Source organism: Perognathus longimembris, chromosome 17, assembly GCF_023159225.1.
Source record: "Perognathus longimembris pacificus isolate PPM17 chromosome 17, ASM2315922v1, whole genome shotgun sequence".
Classification (NCBI taxonomy): Eukaryota; Metazoa; Chordata; class Mammalia; order Rodentia; family Heteromyidae; genus Perognathus; species Perognathus longimembris.
In genome coordinates, this window is record NC_063177.1 from 18,585,174 (window position 1) to 18,611,722 (window position 26,549).

The 26,549-nt window shown below is 38.1% G+C and overlaps 1 protein-coding gene across 4 annotated transcripts in view; it reads left to right on the plus strand.

The window, feature by feature from the left end:
- The window catches only part of Ssh2 (slingshot protein phosphatase 2), a 206,829-nt gene that overhangs the window by 75,147 nt on the left and 105,133 nt on the right, over nucleotides 1-26,549 (plus strand). For 2 of the 4 annotated variants that reach the window (XR_007213701.1, XM_048365495.1), the window contains exon 1: nucleotides 17,821-18,177. The exons of 1 other annotated variant lie outside the window; for it this stretch is intronic. Coding sequence is in view for 2 of the 3 variants with exons in the window: in XM_048365495.1 (XP_048221452.1) it covers nucleotides 18,050-18,177 (128 nt within the window). In the remaining variant the exon portion in view is untranslated. Of the gene's footprint in view, nucleotides 1-17,819; nucleotides 18,178-26,549 lie in introns of those variants that run through there. One more of the 4 variants, XM_048365496.1, reaches the window with a different exon arrangement.

A 26,549-nucleotide genomic window follows, 5' to 3' on the forward strand; every position in this document is an offset into this window, starting at 1 on the left:
CTTGTGATTTTCCCTGTTCCAAGTAAAGAACAGACTGCTCTCTATAAGTAATGTCTGTGCATGGCCACCAGAGGGTGCAGTAAACTACTTCTCATCCTCTTGAGTTCCTATACTATAGAATAAACCCTCTGACATGGAAAGTGTACATTTTTAAAGAATATTTTCCTAGCTGCTTGACAGCAGTAAGCATGTTCATTTCATTTAAATGCTTTTTGTTTCTGACGAATGTGTTCACAGAACTTCTTTATATTTTTTCTTGCATTTTCTACTTCTATGGCTATGAAGTATGTCTATGAAAGGCATACTTCTTAATTTGGTTTGAAAGGCACATCTAATCATCACAGCCATAATGAAATTAGGTATATCTTTTAAAGATAAAGAATGTTACTCCCCCATCAAGATGATATTCTTTGTGGTATAAGAAAAGAGGAAGAAAGAAAGGAACATAAACACTAAAAGTTAATGTCTTCCAATTCTTGATTTTATCAATCTAACTTTAGGGAAAGTTGGTTTCCTATATTCTGAAAATCTACTATTCTGAAAAATCTACTACCTAGCAAGCATGAGACCTAGATTTCAAATTTCAGCACTACCCCAAAAGGGAGTGGTGGTACTGGAGGCATAGCTCAAGTGGTCAAGCACCTGATTATAATTTTAAAAAACTCAGAGATAAATAAAATGTCAGTGATAGTACTTAATCACTATTAATTATTTCATAGTTACTAACTCTACTTTATTGGCATGATTTATGACTGAATTCTTATGAACTTACATGCTGAAGGGGTGAATGTATAATACTTCTTTTTAGCTAGACTTTCTGATTGTCAGGGATAATGTTTATCAAAAACTATATTTTCCAAGTAAAAAATTCTAAGGCAGAATTCCTCTAATAGAATTCCTCTACTGGCAACTCATGGGTATAAATTACCTAATTAAATTACTAAGTGAATAAGTGATAAATATGTACAATGAGTCTAAGGAAGATTTCATAAGGCATGTTACAGCTTTGAAAGTAATTCATGAGCTGTGTTATGATGGCTCACTCCTGTAATCCTAGCTATTCAGGAGTCTGAAATCAGACTCAACAGAATAGTCCAAAAGATTCCATTTTCAACTAGCCAGCAAAGTGTCTAAGTGGTTGAGCATCAGTCATGAGGAATTAAAGCCCTGAGTTCAAGCCACAGTACTAGAACCCACCAAAAAAGGTAATTTATAATTGGACAATTAATTTTTATATGAAATCTTACTATTATGTTGCCCAAGCTAGTCTAGAACTCTGGTCTCAAAAGATCTGGTTTCAGCCTCCCAAACACTGGATCTACAGACATATATAATCATGCCCAGCTAGATTATTTTTGTCCACCTAGATTATTTCTGTTACCCTCTCCCAAAATGATTTTCATAATTGAATAAAAGGTAATTTTTCAAAATTTCATACAAACAAGAATAAATGATGTCTTTTTGTTTTTTTAGTTCATGATTTGAACTCAAAGCCTGTGCTCACTCTATTTGCTTGCTCATGGCTGACACTGTACTAGCCTCTAGCCTGGCTTTTGGCTAGTTAGTTAGAGATGGATTCTCTTAAATTTTTCTGCCTGGGCTGGTTTTGAACCTCAGTCCTTCAGATCTCAATATCCTGAGTAACTAGGATTATAGAATGAGGACGTGTCCATCCTTCTTACCCTCTCCATTTTCCCACCCAAACCCGCAAATTAGAATCTGACCTTCCTCCAAGAAGAATAAAGGCACTTTAAAAATTTGACCAAGTTAATAAACTTTTCTTCTTGTTCACTACAAATTATGTGTTTTGGATAAGAGAGTAAGAGGCTATTAGTAAAGGTTTATTATGAACACTGAACACTTAATTCAGCATTAGCAAGTTCAGGATAATGTCAGGTTTTTTTTCTCTTAATATTCTTATTTGTGGGTTTAAGAACTCTTTGTGTTGGGCTGGGGATATGGCCTAGTGGCAAGAGAGCTTGCCTCGTATACATGAGGCCCTGGGTTCGATTCCCCAGCACCACATATACAGAAAACAGCCAGAAGTGGCACTGTGGCTCAAGTGGCAGAGTGCTAGCCTTGAGCAAAAGGAAGCCAGGGACAGTGCTCAGGCCCTGAGTCCAAGGCCCAGGACTGGCCAAAAAAAAAAAAAAAAAAAAAAGAACTCTTGGTGTGCATAATTTTTGTTACTCTGAAACCTATTTGTGTGTGTACATCCCTGTGTTTATATTTCTTAATATAACCCAAAGGACTCTCAAGTTTCCAGGGTTTTTTTTTATCACTTTAACATCCATATTTAAGTATCTTAAAAGATGGTAAGTAAGCCATCTGATGGAGAATTTTCACAAAGCAAAATTAAAGAACGTATAATTAAAATAAAACAAAAATGTAAGATGTTCTTTGTAAAATATTGGTCAAAAGAAAATATAGTCAAATTGTTTACCATATCTTTATCAGGTCATTAGAAAACAATATTTCTGGGAGAAAAGAATTTCCAAGGTAAATGTAAAAATTTATTCTAGAATGGTATCTGCTCTTTAAAATATGATCACACAGAAAATGCATATAAAATATATAAATATTTTTCTATCAAGCTGTGTAATTGTAAGGAATATTATCACAGTCTTAAAATCTTCGTTGCAGTATTAGTTTTGTGGATAAAACTGTTTCGTTTTATCCTTTCTGTCTAGTTAGATAAGACTCCAAATCTACAGTGTTGATTTTCTTTTTATATACACAAAGAGGTCAGCAAAGGAAATCTGGATGTCCAACAGTGTAATCATTGCACAGATGTAAGCAATGTGGGGGAAACAGCAATAAACTAAGAATAATAAGACCTGATTTTAGATCTATCTCACTTCACACTATGCTAAGTACCTTGGCTCATTTGTAAAGTGGGAAGAGCACCTTCTTCTCCATCCTATAACATTAAGTACCAAACATCAAGGCAAAAATACAAAACGAGGGAGAATGATGAAAGGGGTGATATCAATCAAGATGCATTTTTTGTACCTATGAACTAAATTGTTGAACAGTAACACAACTAATGATAATAAAAATATAATTTTGAAAACATATAAAGTGATGTGATTTGTCTAAATTGTTTTTCACTTTCATTATCTCATTGCCCAGTTCTTGTAACTTTATGGTATAATTGACACCCTTTATTTCATATAGTATTAAACCATTTGCTGAGGAAAAACAAGGAAATTCATTATGGGACTTTAAAGTACTGTATTTAGTACAAATCTAGTATTGACTTAGAAATGGAAGCTTCCTGTCTCTAGATCAGTAAGACAAATCTGATTTAACTTAGGTTAGTTCTTAAAGTCAGAACCATTAGAAAACCTTGTTTAAAGATCCTGATCATCTTGATTTATTCATCCAATGAATATTCATTAAGCAAAGATCATATACTTGCTTCTGTGACTCATTCCTAGTCTATTGTCCTGAAGCAGAGGAATATATTAGTAAACATAACTCACAGACAGTTCAAGTGTTGCTTTTTTCCTGGGAATTTCCCCAACCAAGCAGTCATTTGGAGAGAGAAAATGACCTGTTATCAATTACCTAACCATGTTAAAACAGGTGTTCTAAGGAAATACCAAATGGCCAAGAAATTTAGAAATTATATGAAACATGATTTGTTATGATCTGCTTTTGTGTGTGTGTGTGTGTGTGTGTGTGTGTGTGTGTGTGTGTGTGTGCCCATACTAGGGCTTAAACTTGGTCTGACACTGTCCCTGAGCTTTTGTGTTGAAGGGTAGTGCTCTACCACTTGAGCCAGCTTTTTGGTAGTTTATTGGAGTTAAGAGTGTCACAGACTTTACTGCTGCACTTGGCTTTGAACTGTGAGCTGTGATCCTTATATCTCAGCCTCCTAAGTAGCTATTATTACAGGTTTGAGGCACTGGTGCCCAATTTATGAACTACTTTTACTTGTAACAATCCTTACTCTTCCAACAATGGGAAAATTCTCACCCTGTGCTCTAACAGAACTCTCTGCTTCCTTTCATACACTGTGTAACACTATTGTTTCATATTCTTGGTATCTTCTTGCCACTTAAAACTGAGGGCAGGGACAAGCTCTATTTTGTTCATGATTTCTGTCATGTCCTTGAATTCTAGCACATGAAAGGCACTCAGTAACTTTCTGTAGAAAGAATGAATAAGGAACTATATTTCTCATCTACTTTCAAGCTTCAGGAAAACACATTTTAGCCTCCTTGAGCCCATTTCCTTATCTGTATAATAGGAAAAATAATCTTTTACAACTTTTGGTAAGGAGAGACACAAAGGTAAAGTACCTGTTATTGCAGTACAGTAATAATTATTAGTAGTAGTCCTTTTTATAATTATAAACAGTTCTTCCAAACTAGTAATATAATTTTGTTTATAATCTTCACAGGGGGCTGGGGATATAGCGTAGTGGCAAGAGCGCTTGCCTCATATACATGAAGCCCTGGGTTCGATTCCCCAGCACCACATATACAGAAAATGGCCAGAAGTGGCGCTGTGGCTCAATTGGCAGAGTGCTAGCCTTGAGCAAAAAAAAACAAGCCAGGGACAGTGCTCAGGCCCTGAGTCCAAGGCCCAGGACTGGCCAAAAAATAAATAAATAAATAAATAAAAAATAATCTTCACAGTATGTATTTCAGAAACCTTCAAAATCATTGTAGCCTTTTTTTATTAATTATTGACGAAGTTCTTTTACATAAATTTAAATATACCTGGCAGGCAAGTCTTTGGATATTTTGTTTCATTGTCCCTCTTCTTTGGAGCTGCAACTTATAATCACTGAAATAGTTTTAATAATTAAAGGGTGATTAGCTTAAATAAGTTTGATATATGATTGCTACAGAATACCAAATGATTCCTAATTTGAAGAAAACAAACTTTGGTCTTTCTAGTAAAAGAAATTGTATATATATATATATATATATATATATATATATATATTTATATATATATACACACACACATTTGTTTATTTGTTTTGCTGCTACATTTTAGCTACATAAAATATTTATAGTTTACATCCTCTATAACAGGAGAATATAGGCCATGTAAAAGATATAAAAGGCATATAGGAATTATATGTAAAACATTTTTTAGGTGCTTCATATATGATATTTTGTATGTGTGTGTTGTGTTCTGGACCTGGGGCCTTGGTGCTGTCCCCAATTTTTTTTTTGCTCAAGACTAGCACACTACCACTTGAGCCACACCCCTACGTCTAGCTTTTGGGGGATTAATTGGAGATAATATTCGTACAGACTTTCCTGCCTTGGCTTGCTTTAAACCGAGATCTGAGTCTTTTGAATAGCTAGGATTACAGGCATGCACTACTGGCACCTGGCCATATGTGATATTTTTAAGTTGGATATTTTATCAGAGATTGAAGAGAAGAAACAGTTATTGTTTTTTTTAAATAACCTTCTGGCCAGAAGTGCCACATTCCTTAACTATGATAAGGTAAATATAGGAAGAAACTCAGTTTTTATAGTGCCTGATTATACCATGTAAAATTCATTAACTAGATCACCTCTTACCCTCCAGGGTTTTGTTTGTTGAATGCTGTAGTTCATTTTGGGGTGTGTTTAAATGCCATGTAGTATGCAGGTAGTGTTCTGTGGGAGTTTAGGAACTGGATCAGAACCAAGTCAGGATTTTTTTGTACTATGGCAATAATAATGTAAATTACAAAATAGGCTGAAATTGCTTAAGAAAAAAGTTAACCATTATTTTCACACACCTATAACTGTGCATTTGCTCTGAGGCAAGAAAGAAAGAGAGAGAGAGAGAAAGGGAGAGAGAAAGAAGGAGGAAGAAGTGGAGGAGGAGAAGGAAGATAGGAGAAGGAAAGGAAAAGAAAAGAAAAAAGAATCCTGTATAGGTCTCTTCATAGTCAAATGTATGTCAAGAATAGGAAATTAAATTATTACTTAAAAACATATGCTGAGTTCATATCAGTAATCCTAGCTCTTTAGGAAGCTAAGATCTGAAGGTTGGGCAGTCTGGGCAGAAAAGTCAATGAGACTCTAATCTCAAGTGAACAACTGAAAGAAAAAAAAAAGCCAGAAGTGGAATTGTGGTTCAAATGATAGAGCACTAGCCTCAAGCAAAAAAGCTTGGACAGCACCACAGCCTTGAGTTCAAGTCCCAGGATTGGCACCCCCCCCAAAACACACACACACACACTCCAGGAGCTTGCCTAGCATGCATAAAGCCCTGGGTTCTATTCCTCAGAACCACATAAGCGGAAATGGCTGCTCAAATGGTAGAATGCTAGCCTTGAGCAAAGGAAGCCAGGGACAGTGCTCAGGCCCTGAGGTCAAGCCCCAGGACTGTGGGGGGAAAGGGAGAATACACACACACACACACACACACACACACACACACACACACACACACTCCAAGCTTATTTTATGGAGATAACTAATTTTTACTCCTGTGTACAAAACTGTCATATAGTAAGTAGAGTGGGCATCATTAGTTTTTAACCAAACATACCTTTGATAGGCATGCACTGTAAGTGGTATAAGCAGCAGAGAATGAGCATAGTAGAGAGGAGTAACCTGTTAGGCAGGAGCATCTTGCTGTTTGGTAGTATGTTTATTTGTTTAATAAGCTTAGCATATAGTAAATGCTCAGTAAACATTACTGTCACTTTGACATTTTTACAAAAAGGGTCTTGAGTAATGCATTAATCAGGCACCTGTGGATATGATGAGAAAAGGAACAATACCCTTCAAATGTAGGCTTGTAAAGAGTATGTCATTCAGGAAGAATGTAGGTTATTTGATGGGCCTTCCCCCCGCCCCATACACATATTTCATCTTTCTCCCTCAGTTTACAATGAACTATATGATATATAATTTTTTTAGAATTTTAAAATTATTATTATAAAGGTGATGTACAGAGAGGTTATTGTTTCATAAGTCAGGTCAGGTAATGAGTATATTTCTTTTTGGACAATGTTACCCCCTCCTTCACTCTCTCCTGTCCCTACCCTGGGTTCGATTCCCAAGCACCACATATACAGAAAATGGCCAGAAGTGGCGCTGTGGCTCAAGTGGCAGAGTGCTAGCCTTGAGCAAAAAGAAGCCAGTGACAGTGCTCAGGCCCTGAGTCCAAGCCCCAGGACTGGCCAAAAAAAAACAAAAAAACAAAAAAAAACCTTGTAAGTTATCTTAGCAAAGGGCTCTGCTTCAATCTATGAGAAGAACTAGACCAAAGAAATTCACTATTAATAAAAATTATATTGTGATATGACACCTAGGCAACAAATAAATTATTTGTTATACTCATTAGGAATGTTCATTGACTATAAGCAGTTTTTCAGTTTGGACTTAATTGTCTCATAAATTTTCCAGAAAAGGCTGATAAAGTAAGAGCTGAAATAACTGCTTTCCAAGAAATGACTGTGTGAAGACAGACTTTAAAGGAACTAAGCTTTTGTCTTTTTATTTGTTAAATAACATAAAGCAAGAACTTAAACAGTAATTAAACCGTCAAACCAAATTATTATTTTGTTAGTGTTCTAGGTCTTTAAATATTTAAAACCAGTTAATATCCTTTCTCACTGAGATTTTTAGACAATGAAATAGAGATTTTTCTTTTGTTGTTTTATTTCCAGCATTTTATTTCAAAAATTTGAAATATGTAGACAAGTTGGGAGAATTGTACAATAAACTCTCAAATATACCCTCCCTCAAGGTGCTACAATTAACATTTTGTACATGGGGTCTGTCAGATACCTATGCATCTGTCCATCTCTGAACTAGAAGTTTGTAAGCAGAGTAAAAGTTTTGTTTGCCCTTGTACATGTATTTTAGATTTCAATCTTAAGAAAGTTTAAAAATTAACTGTTCTAATTATAATCTAGAATTATAGTGTATTATAAGCTATAATTTTCTGAAAGAATTTTACATTAAAGAAAGAATGTCATGCGGGTACAGGTAGTTCATGCCTATAATCCTAGCTGTGCAGGAGGTTGAGATCTGAGGATTGTGGTTCAAAGCCAGCCAGGGCAGGAAAGTCCATGAGACTCTTATCTCCAATTAGTTACCAATAAAAGCCAGAAGTGGAGCTGTGGCTCAAATGGTAGAGTGCTAGCCTTGAGCAAATAAGCTCAGGGATAAGGCCCAGACCCTGAGTTCAAGTCCCATGATTTCCCCACCCCAAACACACACAAAAGATTGTCATATGCATGTAACCTAAAAAGTTATGAATGGAAAGAAACAAACTTCATGAGTGTAGTTTCTTGGTATTTTTAAATTAGCATATTAATTGTACAAAAGGATTTTGTTGTGATATTTCCATATATACATATTTTACTTCATTTACCATATATACATAATTTACTTTGGTCAAATTCACCCCCTCAGCCAGGCGGCAGTGGCTCCTGCCTATAATTCCAGTTACTCAGATTGGGAAGATTGCAGTTCCAGGCCAGCTAGGGCAGCAAAGGCCACAAGGATCTATCTCAACAGAAAGCAATTGTGTGTGGAGGCACACATCTGTCATCAGAGCTACAGTAAGAAATGAAAAGTAGGAGAATCTACATCTAGGCATATTTTCTGTCAAGAAGCTAGGCCCTATCTCAAAAAAAAGAAAAAAACAAAACAGTGGGGGGTGGGGGAAAGGTTAGAGGTATGGCTCAGTGGTACAGCAATACCTAGCAAGTGTGTGGCCCTGAGTTTGCAAACCCCAGTACCAGAAAGAAAGGGGAAAAAAAATCACCTCCTCTATTACCCTTGTATCCCCTTCTGTACTTTTTTTCTTTTTTTAATGTGCAGGTCCCAGGGCTTGAACTCAGGACCAAGGTGCTCGCTCTGAGATTTTATTTTGCTCAAAGCTAGCACTCTGTCACTTGAGCTACAGCTCCACTTCTGGCTTTTTGGTAGTTAATTGGAGATCAGAGTCTCATGAACTTTACTGCCTGGGCTGGCTCTGGACCATGATTCTCAGATCTTAGCCTTTTGGGTAGCCAGAATAATAGGCATGAACCACTAGCACCCAGCTCCCTTCTCCACTTTTTTTAAAAACAATTTTAACAGGTTTCATCATTCTGTTCTCCTACATGCATATGAAATACTTCTATCATATTTATCTATCCTTTTTTTTTTCCATCCACCCCTAGGAGTATATTTACTTGTATAAAGAGGGAACAAAAGGGTTCAGAAAAGTTCATAGGGGGGCTGGGGATATGGCCTAATGGCAAGAGTGCCTGCCTCGTATACATGAGGCCCTGGGTTTGATTCCCCAGCACCACATATACAGAAAACGGCCAGAAGTGGCGCTGTGGCTTAAGTGGCAGAGTGCTAGCTTTGAGCAAAAAGAAGCCAGGGACAGTGCTCAGGCCCTGAGTCCAAGCCCCAGGACTGGCAAAAAAAGAAAAAAGAAAACTTCATAGGGAACTTTAAATGTAATGTGTCATTTCTTAAAATCTAAAGATTTGTTAGAACAGGATAGAATTGTCTATTTGAGAATTTGGCTATTTATTATACAAACAGCTTTATATTTGAAATATTTTACAGTTAAAAATGAATGGAAAGATTTGCTACTTAGTCTTCATCTCCCCTGCAAGTATTTTGCACTCTACTTAAAGCCCGATATCCAGTTGGTGTTCCCTTTGAGGTGAAAATAGAATCTGAAAAAAAAAAAAAAAACCTCACATCTTTCCTCAGTTAACTGAAAAATAATATAAAATGCCCCTTTCCAGTAAGGATTAAGAAGCATAACTTATATACTTCTTGTTTTGCTTAACTCAGAAAACACAAATATCACCAGTGTGATAGTATATAATTGTGTAAGACTGTGATTTGTGTGTTCACCTGATTTTGGAGAGAAAAGACATGGCAGGTGAAATATTGCCAGGGAAGCTGATATGTGAAGGCTTAGAGAGATAATGATGCTGCTCTGCCAGGGGCTGGAAACTTGACCATTCTAAACAAGCTTCATGGAGCACTCAGCTGCTTCAGAGAGCTGAATCAGGCCTGCTGCAATTTGAACTTTTGGCTCCTGAAAGTCTAGAGCAGGCTTGAAAATAAAAATAAAGCCCTCACCTACTAGGGTGTGTTCCAAGCCCTCTACTGAATTCACTGTGTTAAAATGGTATGTATCCAAAGAGCAAGGGGCAGCAGGTGAGAAATAGGCAGTGAAAGGTGAATAGGAGTCTTGGAGTTCCAAGTGTGAGAGAATGAGTTCTCAACAGATAAAGAACCTCAGTTACTAATACATCGATACCTTGGGAAATATTTACATGCACATGTACACACAAAAGACACCCTTAAGAAAGATATAGTGGGATGTGGTATGATGATTAGTGATTCAAACAACATATTTAGTGCTTGTGACTATGAAATATTACACTATGGAGTATTATACAACCATAATGAAAAATGAAATTGTATTTGCAGGAAAAAGGATGAAAGTGGAAGATATCATATTGAGTGAGACAAGCCAGGGTCAGAAAACAAAATAGCATATATTTTCACCCATATGTGGAAGGTATACCTAAATGACATACATATCTGTGGAGATACATACATGTATATCTATGTGTATACATATATAGGTGTGTATATAGACATATTTATCTATAGATATATATAGATATATATGGAGAAGCACAGAACATTTATCTAAGGAACTGCTTAGGAAAGAAGGGGAAGAGAAAAAGGGAAATGAAAAATGGAAGGTGAATAACTTTAAAATACATTGTAAGTATATATGGAAACAGCATTAAGATGGTGATAAATAGGGAGTTGAGAGGCCAGGCAAAGAGAAACAGATTCTGTTGGAGGGGCTAGGTCGTAGTGGGAGGGGTTTGAGCTAACAAGGTGGATGAAAGAGGAGGAATATGGTCAAAGTAGATAGTTTGTTTGCATGCATAAAAAAACAGAATAATGAAGCCTTTTGAAGTTGTTTTAGAAAGGGGGGAAGTGGAGTAGGAAGGGGTGAGATTGACCAGAATACATAGTCGACAGATTTGGAAATGTCACAATGACATCCCCTTCCCATAACTAATGGGTAGTAGTAACAAAAGCCATAAGTAAATAAATAGACTCTGCTTTCAGGAAATAAAAAATTACTCTCTTGTCTCAGTGCTGAGAATACAGGTGTATACCACCACATTCAGTTTATATATTTAGTTTTTAATGTTAAAATATGATACAAAAGAGGATCTTGGATCCTACATTAATTTAATGGATCATAGAATAGCAAAAGCCACTAAGATTCCATAGGAACACACACACAAAAAAAACTTTTATAAGGGCAATTTGATAATACCTACCAGATCCTAAGATGGCTAAAATATTTTACAAGGGACTGAGAAGATAGCTCAATCAATGGTAGAGCACTTGGCCTAGCACATAAAACCATGGGTTTAATCTCCTAGCAACTGGAAGAAAAAAAAAAGTAAAAGGATTTTAAGTATATATAAAAGTAAAGACTGCAAGCAAATGTCCATTAGTAGAAAACGATTATTAATTATATGTGATTTTACAATAGAATAGAATATATTCCTTTTAAAGAACAAGGTAGATTTATATAATCATGGGAAAAATCCAGGATATAGTGATAAGTAGTGGGGATACAGAATAATGTGTATAATATGATTTTGTGCATGTGTACATGTTTCTTAAAGGGTACCTATATTATATTGATGTTTGCATATGTGAGGAAATGTTTTGAAAAATGTCAATAGGAAATCACTATGGGAATAGGATAATGGGATGTCTTTTATTTTTTATTTCTGGATACTGGGGGGAAAATATCTACTCATTTAGCATGTGTTACTATTATTTTTTAAACTAAAACTATAAAATGTTTGAAGAGATAAAGTGGGAACTAAAAAGTGTTTTGTAAAGTGTGTTGAATGTGAAAAGTGATCTGTAAATGCCTATCATTTTTACTGAACAATAGAGTGTGGGGCTTTTGTAACCTGAAGAAAGCAGCATTTCAGCATCTCTTCCTACTGGAGCATATGGTAGTTAAGACCAAGGGGATCAATGCCTTAGAGACCTCTCCAGGAGTTGATATGTGTATCTTTTCAGTGCTTCTCATTGCTTTCACAGAGGACATTTGTATAGAAATGACAGTTGAAGGCTCAGTGACATTGTTCAACTCAGTATTTAAAACTATTGTCAGATATTCCTTTTTTTAAATGATTAGGGACATGGTGATTGCAAAACATGATTGCTTTTAAGAGCTTTTGTTTACAGAGTTTAAGTTTACTGCATTGTGTGAAAAGTGCCTTTGACTAAGTACAGTGTTAGATGACTCTGGGTCATCTCTGGGAAACAAATTGGAAAATTTGAGTAGTATCTTCAGAGTTTTATCCTAACATTTAACAGATTAACAGGAGACAGTCATATTACTCCCAGTTACAGGCTTTTTGTTGTATAACATTTAATGTCTTTTTCCCCCTTTTTGCAGTCAGAGGATTAATTTACTATTTCTTTTCTAAATCAAGCCCTTATAGAAAAACTAAAAGCACAAATATTAAATTGGTATAATCACTTTTTTCCTTATCGCTAGATACTTTAAAATGCAGTTTATAATTTAACATCAATATTTGAAAGCTTAAAAAATATAAAAATCCAGTAAGCCTTGCAGTTCTCACATTAGTATAGATGGCAATAGTGAGTTAATGTACTTAACACCTGGCAAACAACAATAAAGTCTTCCTAGATGAAGTGGTGGTATATGGGGGAAGTTTTAGGTATTTCAGTTTTCACTCATTCATTTGCTTACTTATGGGTAAGACGAGAAAACAATCTGGCACTGACTGGTGTAATTCTACTCAGGAGGCTGATTTCTGAGGATCGAGGTTTGAAGCCAGCCGAGGCAGAAAAGTCCATGAGATTCTATCTCCAATAAACTACTCAGAAAAAGCTGGAAGTGGCACTGTGGCTCAAGTGGTAGGGCACTAGCCTTGAGCACAGAGACTCAGGGATAGCACCCAGGCCTAGAGTTCAAGCACCAAGACAGGAAAGAGAGAGAGAGAGAGAGAACGAGAAAGAGAGAGAGAGAGAGAGAGAGAGAAAGTACAATTTTTCCCATGCTCTTAAACAAAAGTCAATTTGAAAGGAAAAAATTTTATGGTTAACAAATAATTGTTTTAAAAAGCAAAGAAAATCTATTTCAATATCAGTCTAATCTCTGAATATTGAATTGGTAAGTAGTGAAAAATTACTTTTCTACAGAAAGCAAAATGGAGTAGGAAATGCCTTTGTACAGTATAAAAATGATTACATTTATCATATTTTATATAAAGGTTTCCGTAAAAAGATACAGATATAGTAAACGTACAGTATACGTGAACAAAAGAAAATAAATGAACTGAAAATGCACAAAAGATAAACAAAACTTGATAGCAAGTACAAGGGCACATTTGATTACTTGTAAACCAAGAATAAAGATTGGCACTCGGCCTTATATTGGTCAGATTTGTTACTTCATTTTACAGGCACTTGCTAATGTTGGGAAAGTGTAGTAAACCTGCTTGAGGCTGAGGTTTAGAAGTTACAACTAGCTTTCTATTAACTGGAAACTGATTAGCTCATTTATGGGTGATTAATAATGAAACAACTTGTCTTGTCCACAAAATACTTTTGTCCATGTATTTTAATAAGTAGTATCCTTGGTTTACAATTAAAGAAACTAATATTAGGGATATGTGGCTTAGTGCTTATCCAGCAGAGTTACTAGGTTTGATGCCCAGTACAACCAATAAGCAGAAGGGAAGGGTCATTAGAGCTAGATAATGATAGATCCTCAAAATAACTTCACAAATTAAGTGCTAATACTGAATCACAGATTAACTCTCTAAAACTCACAGCTAATGGTTATATTAGGATTTAAATCCAGGTATTGGAAGGGGGAATATTTTGGTAGTACTGGGGTTTGAACTTAGGGCTTTATATTTTCTAAGCAGGCACTCAGCCACTCAGCTAGTCCTTATTTGTGGTGGTTTATTTTTAAAGTAGGTCTCTGTTTATGACCATGTTGGCCTAGATTTTGATTCTCCTATTCGTACACTTTCCTTTGTCACTAGGATGACAGGTCATTGATTAAGTTTTTAGCCTAGGCCTGGCCTCAAACTACAACCCTCTGACCTCTCAAGTAGCTAGTTAAACCCAGTTTATTAATCCCAAGGCTAGAATTTTTATCTTTATTGCTTTGGTCAAAGTGTTTATATTAAGTGAGTTAAGTGCATTTTAAATGCATTGTTTTGGGGGTTGGGTTTGTTTTTTGGGGGTTTTTTTGCTTGTTTTGTTTTAGATAGTCATACTGTTTAGCCAAGCTGGCCTTGAGCTTGAGATTCTTGTTACCTTAGCTTTCTGAGTGCTGGGCTTACAATCATTGGCTTCTCAGGATCTTTAGATTAGATTGGGAATGCTTTCTCTAAGATTCTCAAATCTTAGAAGAATAGATATTGGGATATTCCTTAGGCATTGATTATCCTGATTTATAGATGAGGTTAAATAACTTGGCCAAAGTGTTACTTCATAAATAACTATGTTAGAACTAGAACTAGAATGTATGCTTTCTAGTTTATAGCCCACTACTTTTGGCATTAGTTCAAGTGATCTGTTCATGATGAAATATTGTAATACCTGTCTAAATCCTTGATTCACATTATAATACACTTTTAGGTCTACCCAGGAATATAGTTAGGTCAGCATGAAAGTCTCTAGGTTCACTGTTTTACAGTGATTATACCTTATAGCAGGACACATGGATATGTAAGAGTGGAAGTACCGATGGATATAAAGGATCAACTATTTAAATTTTTAATGCTATTAACATATGGTCTTATAAAAATTTAGTTTGGTCACATGCAATGCTGTCTAGAACCAGTATTTTAGAATGTTCTTCTGAGTCCTGAAATGGCCATCAAATGCCATGACAACATTTCATTTTAAATCTTCCAACTCAAGTAAAAGTCATATAAAGAAATGGGACAGTTTTTCCTCAAGCCTTTGTGAATTTTTTTTTCTGTTTGCCAGTCCTAGGGCTTGAATTCAGGGCCTAGACACTGTCCATGAGTTTCTTTTGCTTAAGGCTAGCACTCTACCACTTGAGCCACAGCCCCACTTCCAGCCTTTTCTGTTTATGTGGTCCTGAGGAGTTGAACTCAGGGCTTCATGCATGCTAGGCAAGCACTCTACCACTAAGCCACATTCCCAGACCCCTTTGTGTGTTTTTAAAAAAATAGCCTCTGCTTTCATGTGGAGCAGAAAACTAGCTTAGTTTATTTCACACTGTTCAATCTAATTTGGAATCATTTTTAAATTTCTAAATGCTTAGGTATGAAGAGCTTGCTGCCTAGAGCCCTGTTTCCTGACAGTGGAAAGGAAAGGATTAAGTTGAGCTGAAACTAAATTCATTGACATTTTGACACTGAAGACTGAAAAGAAAAGGAGTATGTTTAACTTTTTAAGATAGACAGAAACAGAAAGAACTATTTCCTTAAAGATATCTTGATTTGCAAAGATGATTTAATACTTTCTTAAAAAATTACAAGACATGTTTTAGCGTTTTTCTAATTTCCTATATTACTGTTCACAATAAGAATTTAACTTTGAAAAGCTTTTGAAAAGGTCTGGATGGAGGGTTAGCAAAGCTCCTTACATGAATGAACACTGACAGAGGTCTTTTAAGGAAAAACGAAAGGACTAGGAATTTCTGGGACATCACTATAGGAACCTTTTTATAAAAGACAAGAATACATATTTATGAAATCTGTATTTATGAAATCTTTGTCCCTAGCATTTTTAAATGCAAAAGATAATGAGTTTGAATCCAGTAATATACATTTCCTGTGGGATTCTTCTTCAGACAGATATAGGTGATTGACATATTACCATCTTTCCTAAGCAGCATCAGTTAGTGTTTACTTCAATATAATCCCATCTCTGTTGTTGGAAGAAGGAAACTGGACTCACCTTAATAGTGCTGTTCTAAAGTGCCTGCTGCCTCTCCCCCCCTTTTATCACAGCAGGAGATTGTAATGAATTACAAGCTGGAAGAAGTTTCAAACTGGCAAGTTAGCCAGATATTTTAAGCAATTTATTTTGGGGTGTATCAGCAGATTTTTTTTTCCCCTTATACTGCCATTTGGGTGCCTGCTGACACAGCCTGAATAAATCCTTCAAACATTTTCCTTCCTAGAGATGGATGGAGATGATGAAACTTTAAGACCCAGACTTTAATCCTTCACTTCACCAAGAAGTATGGTTCCTTCCAGTTACCAGATCTCTAGAAAACTTAGATCTATCTCTTTCTAGAATGACTTGGCAAGTTTTTCAAGTCCCTCAGTGGCTTGGCAACACCTTCAACTTTCTAGATCAAGTAACAAAAGTGATTATGATTTTAGGCATTAATATTTTTGTCTTAGGTATTTACTCATTATTAGCATTAGGAAAGTCACCAAATTTGCCAATAGGAAATTATCTTGAACATTTTTTCTTGGTTCTAGTATGCTGAATTTTCAAGTGACTAATCTATGTTTTCTCTTAATTGATTAATGTCTGACTTTTGAATTCCTGAAGCAGTTTCATTGATATATGTTTTAGTCAATTATTCAGAAATGCTAAAAATGCTGATGCTTGAAGATACTTGCCCTGGCAATATGACATTGGAAGAGCAAGAGGTAAGGGAGCTTTTACTAAGTGCCTCCATAGTGGCCACCCCATAAACCACTCACTAGGGGGGAAGAGGGAGTTTCACTTTACAAAGTGTGAGAGTCCTGGACAGTGGAAAGGCACAGCTCCACAGGTTGATGAGTTGAAAGGAACCTGGCCTCTGTAAAAGCATCAGAGACAACCGTTGGTGGTAAAAGCTCTAGATCAGAGTCATAAAACCTGGATTCTTGTCTGGGTTACATCATTTATAAATGAAGTCATCTGTGTAGACTGTTAATTGTTCCCACACCTGAAAAGTGAGGTATCTCTAGCTTGCTTTCTCATCAAGGGATTTCACTGCATCTTGGAATCAAGGAATGGGAACTTGAAAAGATACATCTAGGGCTGGGAATATGGCTTAGTGGTAAAGTGCTCATACAAGAAGCCCTGGGTGTGATTCCTCAGCACCACATATATAGAAAAAGCCACAAGTGGCACTGTAGCTCAAGAGGTAGAGTACTAGCCTTGGGCAAAAAGAAGCCAGGAACAGTGCTCAGGCTCTGAGTTCAAGCCCCAGGACTGGCAAAAAAAAAAAAAAAGTGCGTGTGTGTGTGTGTGTGTAGAGAGAGAGAGATTTCATACAGTTCTTATGTGCAACCAAGACTATTATAAATATATATGAATATAAATATAAGGATGACCAAGAAAGCCCCTATAGATTTACTTGCAAGGGTTACAGATATTGACAATGTAAGGTAGGGTTACATATACAATTTGTATCTGTAATATAATCACCAAATTCTCCCAACACATAAGAAAGCCATTGATAAATGTTTCTCTTGCAAATGTATAGCTTTTAAACTTTTTGTTAAGGTCATTCATAAAACAGGTTTAAGTACAGTGCGTACAGAGCTGTTGGGAAGCAGCACTTTCCGGGTCAAACATCTCCCCCTTACAGAAATGCGAGCCTTTTTCTCTTAGGCTGGGATCAGGACAGACCTCTCCCCAGGCTGCTGTGCCTTCCGGCCGCCGGCGGCTCTACAGGCCCGAACTAGCGCCTCGGGATCCGCGTAGGCGCCGATCCGCGGGGCGGGGCGGGGCGGGGCGGGGCGCGCGAGCTCCGGGGCGGGCCTGCGCGAGGCGGACCCTCTGGGGTGCTCCAGACCCTCCCACCCTCCGCCCCTCCCTCGCCCAGCGCCCCGCCCCGGACGCCGGTTGGGGCGTGCTTGCCGGCGGCGCCCAGCAGCCCGGACTCCACTGTGGAGCCCCTGGGCTTCGGCGGCTGCCACCGCGCGACCTGGCCGGCCCAGCCTGGTCGCCCGGAGCCGGACACTTAGTCCGACAGTGGCGCCTGGTGCGGAAGCCCAGCTGGGGCCAGGATGCAGAGCGATGCCTCTTGAGTCAGCCCCATGACGCTGAGCACCTTGGCCGGCGAAAGGAAGGAGCCCCCCGCCTGCACCTGCAGCCTCTGTGGCCTGGACATGATCCCGTACTTCTCCGCCAACGCGGTCATCTCGCAGAACGCCATCAACCAGCTGTGAGTCGCCGCGCCCTCTCGCCCCGGGGACGCTCGGAAAGTTTGCTTTCCGACGCCCAGCCTGGCTCCCCGCGTCCCGGGGAGCAAACACGCCAGCCCGGGCGAAAGCTGAGCCGACGAGATCGGCGGAGCTGCGGGTCGGGGCTGGATGAGCACGGTGGAGAGGGGTCGGGTGATTGGTGGAGGTAGAAATTGCCCCTGGTGTGAGAGGGAAGAATACTTTAGAATTTTGGATAGCCTTTGAGGGAATCCGAGAAAGGAATTGTGCCCGAGAAGTTGTCTGTGGTGACCGAGTGTCATTGAGCCGTGTGGCACGCGCCAGGGGGGTCACGGGTGGTCGGCCGAGTCGGGACCCGAGGCAGAATCCCGGGAACTCTGTGGGTGACCAACCGCTGGCTACCGACTTCGCGTGGCGGTGGCCTTAAGTTTGTGCGTGGCCATACGGTTCTTTTACTGTGCACACAAAGAAAGGCAGTTCACTCCGCGTTCCCGCTGGTGTAGTCGAGTTGGATCAGAAACTAGATTTCTTCTTTCCTAGATTGTTTCGTCTTTTTTTTTTTTCTTTTATCGTCCCATCTCTACTATTCGCTCACACCCCAGGCACTCTTGCTAACGTGCCGGATTCAAGCGAATCTTTAAGTCGTTGCTATTTTTGAAGTCTCTGTAGTTGTCATTCCCTTCCGTTGTGGTTTAGCAGTTTGTGAGAACCCTGTGTGCTGAAGCTTGTAGTTTAATCTTGCCTGCCAGTCACAAAGCTCAAAGTAGAGGAACTCCACTTCTTTGGATTGCATCCTTAAAGCAGTAGAGTGGTTTAAGGTTACTTTTTCTAAGGTTACTTTCAATACTTTAACTTTAGTTACATGGAGTGTATTGGCCCTCCCTCCAGAGTATCTTCTGAGCAGTCGCCTGCAGAGATTTTTTCCCCCCTAGACTTTCCCTATCAAAAGGACGCTACTATTGTGTCTTCACCTTAAGGAATTTTAATGTCCATCAACAACCACCAAAAAATCCCTTTCCATTATCTCATATTAAAGGTCCAGAGAACAGCATGTAAAGTGATTTAAATGAATTTTACACCTGATTTGTTTTTGTTAATGGCTTGCTGTCCTGTTCTCACAAATCATGTTAAACTCATTTGAGTTTCACCTTTTTTTTTTAATAGTTCCTTAAAGAAAAAATAAGTCAGAGGGGAAGAGTGATTTTACTACCCTATACTGTAAAACTCTATACAAACAAACTCATTTACTTGCATCTTTTGTTTTAAAGAGGGCAGGGGGAACAGGTGAAAGAGTGAACAAAATCTAAAACTTGATAACTAATATTAACACAAAGATAAGAGCCAATGCAACCTAAGTATTTATGTAGTGATAATTAGATGAACAAAATATGATATATGCATATAATGGAATATTATTCAAATTTTAAAGGGCAAGGTGGGGGGGGGGGGACGACCAATCCTGGGGCTTGAACTCAGGGCCTAGGCACTGTGCCTGAGCTTCTTTTGCTCAAAGCTAGCACTCTATCACTTGAGCCACAGCTCCATTTCTAGCTTTTTCTGCATATGTGGTACTGAGGAACTGAACCCAGGACTTCGTGCATGCTAGACAAGTACTCTATCGCTAAGCCACATTCCCAACCCAGAAGGGAATTTTTCACATGCTACAACATAGTGAAAGTTGGTGTTGGGTTTGGGGGAGGGGTTGGGAGGGGCAAAATGGGGTTTGAATTCAGGACTTCATGTGAGTCAGGTATTTTATAACTTTAGCAGTGCTCTCAGCCTTTCTTCACTTAAATCATTTTTTTAGGTAGGATCTGATGTATTTGCCAGAGCCAGCCTCTGACTTTGATCCTTCTACCTATATAGCTGGGATCACAGAGAGACCCAATAAGCATAGCATGCCTTATTGATTAGATAGGGACTCTATAATTTCCCTCTTCCTCCATTCCCCAGCTAGTCTCATACTGTGGTCCTCCCAATCTCCACCTCCCTAGTAGATGGGATTACAGATGTAATATAGCATTTATTGATCTTGTATAACTGTGAAGAGTTTGGTATCTACTATCTCATTTAATCATTTTAGCAGTCCTGTGAATTAGTTCTATTGCTGCTGATGAATTTCAGGTGTAGAGAAGTAATTGCTCAAGGCCATATAGTTTGTAATTGACAAAACTGTCCTTAGAATCCAGGTCCTTTTCTAAGGCCTTGTTCTTAAATCGCTACTTTAAAAAAATATATATTTTGCCTAGGCATGGTGGCTTACACATCACATGTAATCCTAGCATGGGGAAGCTGAGGCAATGGGATCTCAAGTTGAAGGTCAGCCAAGGCTACTGTGAGTCCCTGACTGAAAATAACACCATTCCCTCCTTTAAAAAAAAAAAAAGACATTTAGAGCCACATATGGCATATGCCTGTAATATTCAGATCTCAGCCTGTTGAATAAGATTACAGAAAAACATTTTGCTGGGTGCTAGTGATTCACACCTGTAATCCTAGCTTCTTAGGAGGCTGAGATCTGAGGATTGCAGTTCAAAGCCAGCCCAGACAGGAAAGCCTGTGAGGTTCTTATCTCCAATTAAACACATACACATGCACGTACACACGTGCACGCATGCCTGCACAATCACTGGCAGGTGAGACCAGTTGGGCAAATTTGGGACCAATTTGCCAATCTCTCTGTTTTTCTTGCAATCCTAGGGATTGGACCCAAGCCCTCTACACTGAGCTATAACCACCCCCCTCACTTTTTTTCTTAAAAGAAGCATGTTATAATACTCATTTCTAAACTGTAGTTTCCAGTGTTGCTTTAGCTGTCATATTTGTTTATAGTATTTTTCAGTTCATCATTTAAAAAGTCATTAGGGATCATTTTGAATAAAATTTAAATTTATAAACTTAAAGGTTTAATAAGTTCATGCAAAAGCTCTGTGTGTGTGCATGCGTGCAGAAAATTTAAGTTTATTTGGAGAAAGAGGTGCCTTGACACATGATTGCTTCTAGCCTGATGATTCTCTCTCTAACACTGTAAGTTAATGCTTTTAGGTTTTATTTCCCTTTAGAATTTGCTGCCTCAGATTTGTGTTTAGAAATCAAGTAACAAGTGCTATGAGAATTAGGTCAAAGAATAAATAGGCCAGAGTGAGTTCCTAGAGGCTGTCCTATCAAGAAAAGTTCATGATCTTTACAGTTGGGCCATTGGATATCTATTTTGATAATTTCATCAGCTCTTCGTGGTTTTTCTTTCTTTTTTTCTGTCCTTTTCGTGTGTATGTGTCTGTGTCTGTGTATCTGTGTTTTTGTGTGTCTGTCTGCCCGCCTGCCTGCCTTCCTATGTGTTTGCTTGCCTACTTGCCTGCCTGCCTGACTGCCAGCCAGTACTGGGTCTTGAACTAAGGGCTCTTGTTCTTACTTGGCATTTCTGCTCAAAGCTGGCACTCTACCACTTGAGCTCTACTTCCCCTTTGTTATTTCTTGACTTTTAGCAGTGAGATATGTCTGTATGCGTTTATGTATACATACGTGAGTGAAGTTATAGAATAGTTGATGTATTTTAGTGGTGGTTATGCTGTTGTTATTACCTTAAGATATCTCCTTTCCACTATGAGTCTTATGAGTCTTATGACTCATAAAATGTGTTATTTTTTAATCTGTCAATGAAGAACCTTAAGAAGCGACCAACTTGATCCCCAAAACTTATTTATATGTAAATACATAAGTAATATAAGTATATATTAAGTGGATTTCTGGGTCTACTAGTATGTATATGTTAAAATTTTGATACATTAATACTGAATTGCCTTTTCTTTGTTTTTGAGATAGTTACAGGCCAGACTGTCTTTGAGTTCAACAGTCCTTCTGCTTCTGCCACCTGAGTGCTGATTACTGTAGCATGTGCCATCACACTTGACTTGCCAAACTGATTTTCAGTCTTTGCCAATTTGATTTTACCACTAATAATCAAGAGTCTATATGGGCTAGAATTGTAGCTCCATCAAACTGCACTTGCCTAGCAAATTCAAGTCCCTGTATTAAATAGCGCCCGCGCGCGCACACACACGTCTATATCTTTGCCCTAGTAATAGTAATACAACATTAAATAGCGACTAATTTCTTAATGCGCTCTTACTCTGTGACAGACACTATTCTGAGTTCTATGCATCATCTCATTCTCCTTATTTAAAAACATGTAAGTTAAGTATTGCCCTGAAGATTGTATGTGTGTATGTGCACACTCATACAGTGCTAAGAATTAAACCAAGGGCTACGCATCCAGACATTTTTCTCCCTTTTCATGATTCTCTCTGTATAGTCTAACTATGTGACAGAAATATTTCCTTCCAACTTGGTTGCATTTTAACTTCGTATCTTATAATTTTTTCCCATTTTTTGTGGTCAAACCTGACTATTTATTCATGATTTCAGTGTTTTGCATCCTGCTTAAAAAAAAAAAAAAGTGCTAGCAAAGCCCTGGGTTTGATTCTTCAGCAGAAACAGAAAAAGCCAGAAGTGGCTCTGGGGCTCAAGTGGTAGAGTGCTAGCCTTGAGCAAAAAGAAGCCAGGAACAGTATTCAGGCCATGAGTTCAGGCCCCAGGACTGGCAAACAGAAACAAAAACAAAACACCTTTCTAGCCAGGTGCCCATGGCTCACACCTGTAACCCTAGCTATTCAGGAGGCTGAGATCTGAGAATCATAAAGCCAGCAGGTCAGGCAGATAAGTCTGTGAGACTCTTATCTCCATCCAATTAACCACTAAAATGCCAGAAGTGGAGCTGTGTCTCAAATGGTAGAATGCTAGCCTTGAACAAAAAAGCTCAGGGGCAGCACCTGGGCCCTGAGTTCAAGCCCCATGGACAGTACCAAAATAAGTCATTCAGCTTTGTCTGCTAAGGCTAGCTTCAACAAACATGCACACACAAAATGCTCAGGCTAGTGCTCTACCACTTTGAGCCACAGCATCACTTCTGGTTTTCTGGTGGTTATTTGAAGATGAGAGTCTCACAGACTTTCCTGCCTGGGCTGGCTTTGAACTGTGATCCTCAAATCTCAGCCTCCTGAGTAGCTAGGATTACAGGCATGAGCCACCAGTGCCTGGTTTGAGACCTGCTTTTATATTACACTCTTTTACTTACAGATTTAGTAAATATTTTCATATCTTCTATGTCAAGGCCTACCTGATTACTTTTTTTTAATGTCTAGCTAGTCTTATTTTATGTTCTAGGTCCTGTTAGAATCAGCTTGATCCACTTTCAAAAACTCCTATTTGGACTTTGACTGAAATTTTACCAAATTGCTAGTGGAGAAAATTAATGACTTTATGAAATGAGCCTTCCCAATGAGGAAATGTCTGTTTATTCACTGCTTTTTCAATGTCCTTTGTTTAAATTTTACAGTTTTTCTGATGTGGTAGTTACAACTTTATTATCCGATATATTTATAAGCACTTTAGGTTTTGTTTTGTTGCTTTTGTGAGTAAGCTCTGGTTTTCCTTATTTTCTATTAGTCACTGTAGGTATATAATAAAACTGTTACTTTTTACATTTCCTTTTTTTTTTTTTTTATCAAACCACCTTGCTGAACTCTTACTTGGTTTCAATACCCAATAGAATTCTTAGTTGATTTTCTCACCTTTTGGGGTAGATGATTATATCATCTATAAATTAGTTTTTTCTCTGAGTTTAACTCTATTGCTTTGGCTAGGGCCTGTATGTAGTAAAATGTTAAATATGCAATGCTAATGGGCTTATCTTGGTTTGCAAAAGGAATGCTTCTTTTTTTTTTTTTTTTTTTTTGGCCAGTCCTGGGCCTTGGACTCCGGGCCTGAGCACTGTCCCTGGCTTCTTCCCGCTCAAGGCTAGCACTCTGCCACTTGAGCCACAGTGCCGCTTCTGGCCGTTTTCTGTATATGTGGTGCTGGGGAATCAAACCTAGGGCCTCGTGTATCCGAGGCAGGCACTCTTGCCACTAGGCTATATCCCCAGCCCAAGGAATGCGTCTTGAATCATATAAATAAGATTCATGCGTATGTTCCAGCATAAACCGTTTATCAGGTTGAGGTCATTTCTTACTGCTAATTTGCAAAGATTTAAAATTAGATTAAATTTTATGAAATAATTTCTTTGACATTTATTGAGATGGTAAATTTTCCCTTCACTAGGAAAGGAATTATTGAATTGTTACAGTTGAATTATCTATATGTAATGAGTTATACTTACACTATGTATTTTTTTCCCACAATAACTTGTGTGTAGTTTGTATATTAGTATATATACAGACATAAACCTATGAGGCCTGGGGCCCCACACTATGTATTATTGATTTAACATATTGCTATGTTTAAAATAATAAATTTAAATTTTACATTTATTTGTAGAATCCTTAATATTGTCTTTGTCCAGGTTATGTCTTATTTGTAGAATTATTTAGGTAGACTTTCAATTTTTCTGTGCTCTGAAATAGTTCTTGAACAGGATCATCTATACTTTAAAGCATGGAAGCAAGAAGTTCTCCAAGTGTTAAAAGAAAATGGGAGGGGAAACAGCATAACCTAGTATATGAGAAGTCCTAGGTTCAATTCCATTACTACAAACAACAAAAAACTTAGTAGTGTTAGGAAGCTTTTCTTTCAAACTTTTAAATGTCTTTCTTCTCATTGAATATATATATATATAAATATTCATGCTTTTTAAATCTAAATCTTACCTTCTACTGAAGTAGACATTAGCTGAATAATAGGTAATTTAGGGTTTGAAACCAGGTATTCATTCATTAATTAAGGGATTTTTTTTCTCCTTTTGATGAGAAAAAAGATTAATATTAATGTTAATGTTACAAAGTAATAGAAATGCTAAGGATGTAAGTTAGTGTGTTTGGTTTGTTTGGTTTTTTGCCAGTCCTGGGGCTTGGACTCAGGGCCTGAGCACTGTCCCTGGCTTCTTTTTTTGCTCAAGGCTAGCACCACCTGAGCCACAGCACCACTTCTGGCCATTTTCTGTATATGTGGTGCTGGGGAATTGAACCCAGGGCCTCATGTTTACGAGGCAAGCACTCTTGCCACTAGGCCATATCCCCAGCCCTCATATAGATTTTTTTAAATAAATGGTTGTTATTAGTGGTTTGTGGCAAGGAAAACCCAGGGAGGCTTTTATGTAGACAAATAGTTTAGAAAATTGCCATGAGCATATTTTTAATATATCAAATGGGGAAAATATAGTCAAATATCCATTGGCTACCCAGCACACTAACCAGCATTTGCATACTTTTCATAACTTGTTTAGGAAGGTTGCCAATTTTTCAAGTGTGTTAATATTGAATCAGTACTAAATCAGATTGGGATAACAACATAAGATTCTTACAAGCAGCATAAGAACAAAAGTCACTGAACTATTTGCTAGTTGTGGTTTTAAAAGTGGGGGAGGGGAAGCTCTGTCAAGTAATCCAAAACAAAAATCTCTTTTTTGCTTCTTCTAAGTGCTTGGCTGTAGATTTTATTTCATCAGTATCACGTGTAAGGCAAGATGGTTCACATGGCACAGAGGGTTTTATAATATGCCAGGCACTAGCATACACATAATCCTAGCTCCTCAGGAGACTGAGGTGTGAGAATCAGTGTTCAAAGTTAGCCAAGGAAAACAAATCTGAGACACTCTTATCACCAAATGACCAGTAAAAATCAAGAACTAGAGGTGTGGCTGAAATGGTAGAGTACCAACCCATGAACAAAATAGGCAGAGTGAAGCATCCTTAGTCTAAGCCCCAGTATTGTCACACACACACACACGATGAACTATAAGGAGACAGGTGTGCTGACTGCTACTTTTCTTTTTAACTTGGTTGGTTACCAGTTTAATGCCCTGGTTGCAAATAATGGCCCAACTTTTTTTTTTTTAATTTAGCACAGCAAGTAGATACTCAATTCCTTTCCCTCCGACCTCTCCTTTGTTTGAGAGAGAGCCAGGTTCAGAGCCTCAGGGCCCCTCCGTTCTCAGAGGGTAGCTACATTAAACTGACTGTCATGGATCTGGACAATCCATCCAGATGTAGGGCAGGTAGCCAGGCCACAGCTCCTCAGTCCACCGGAGATGTTGAGGTACTCTCCTCCAGGTCCCGTCTGGTCTTAGCTGGTCACGTGAGCACTGCTCCTCAGCCCCTGATCCCCCATGTAGGGCTGGCTGCTGTACATGCCTGGCTGCCTTTATCCACTCATGGATTTGGGTGACCTCCAGCTTGCACATAACAGCTCACTTTTATCATTTCTGTATAAGCAGTATTCAACTTCTTAGTTTATAAGTCAAATATACATGAAAACCATCCTTAGAGAATATAGTGATCTTTTATATAAGCAGTAAGCCTGCAATTAGATGTCAGTTAAT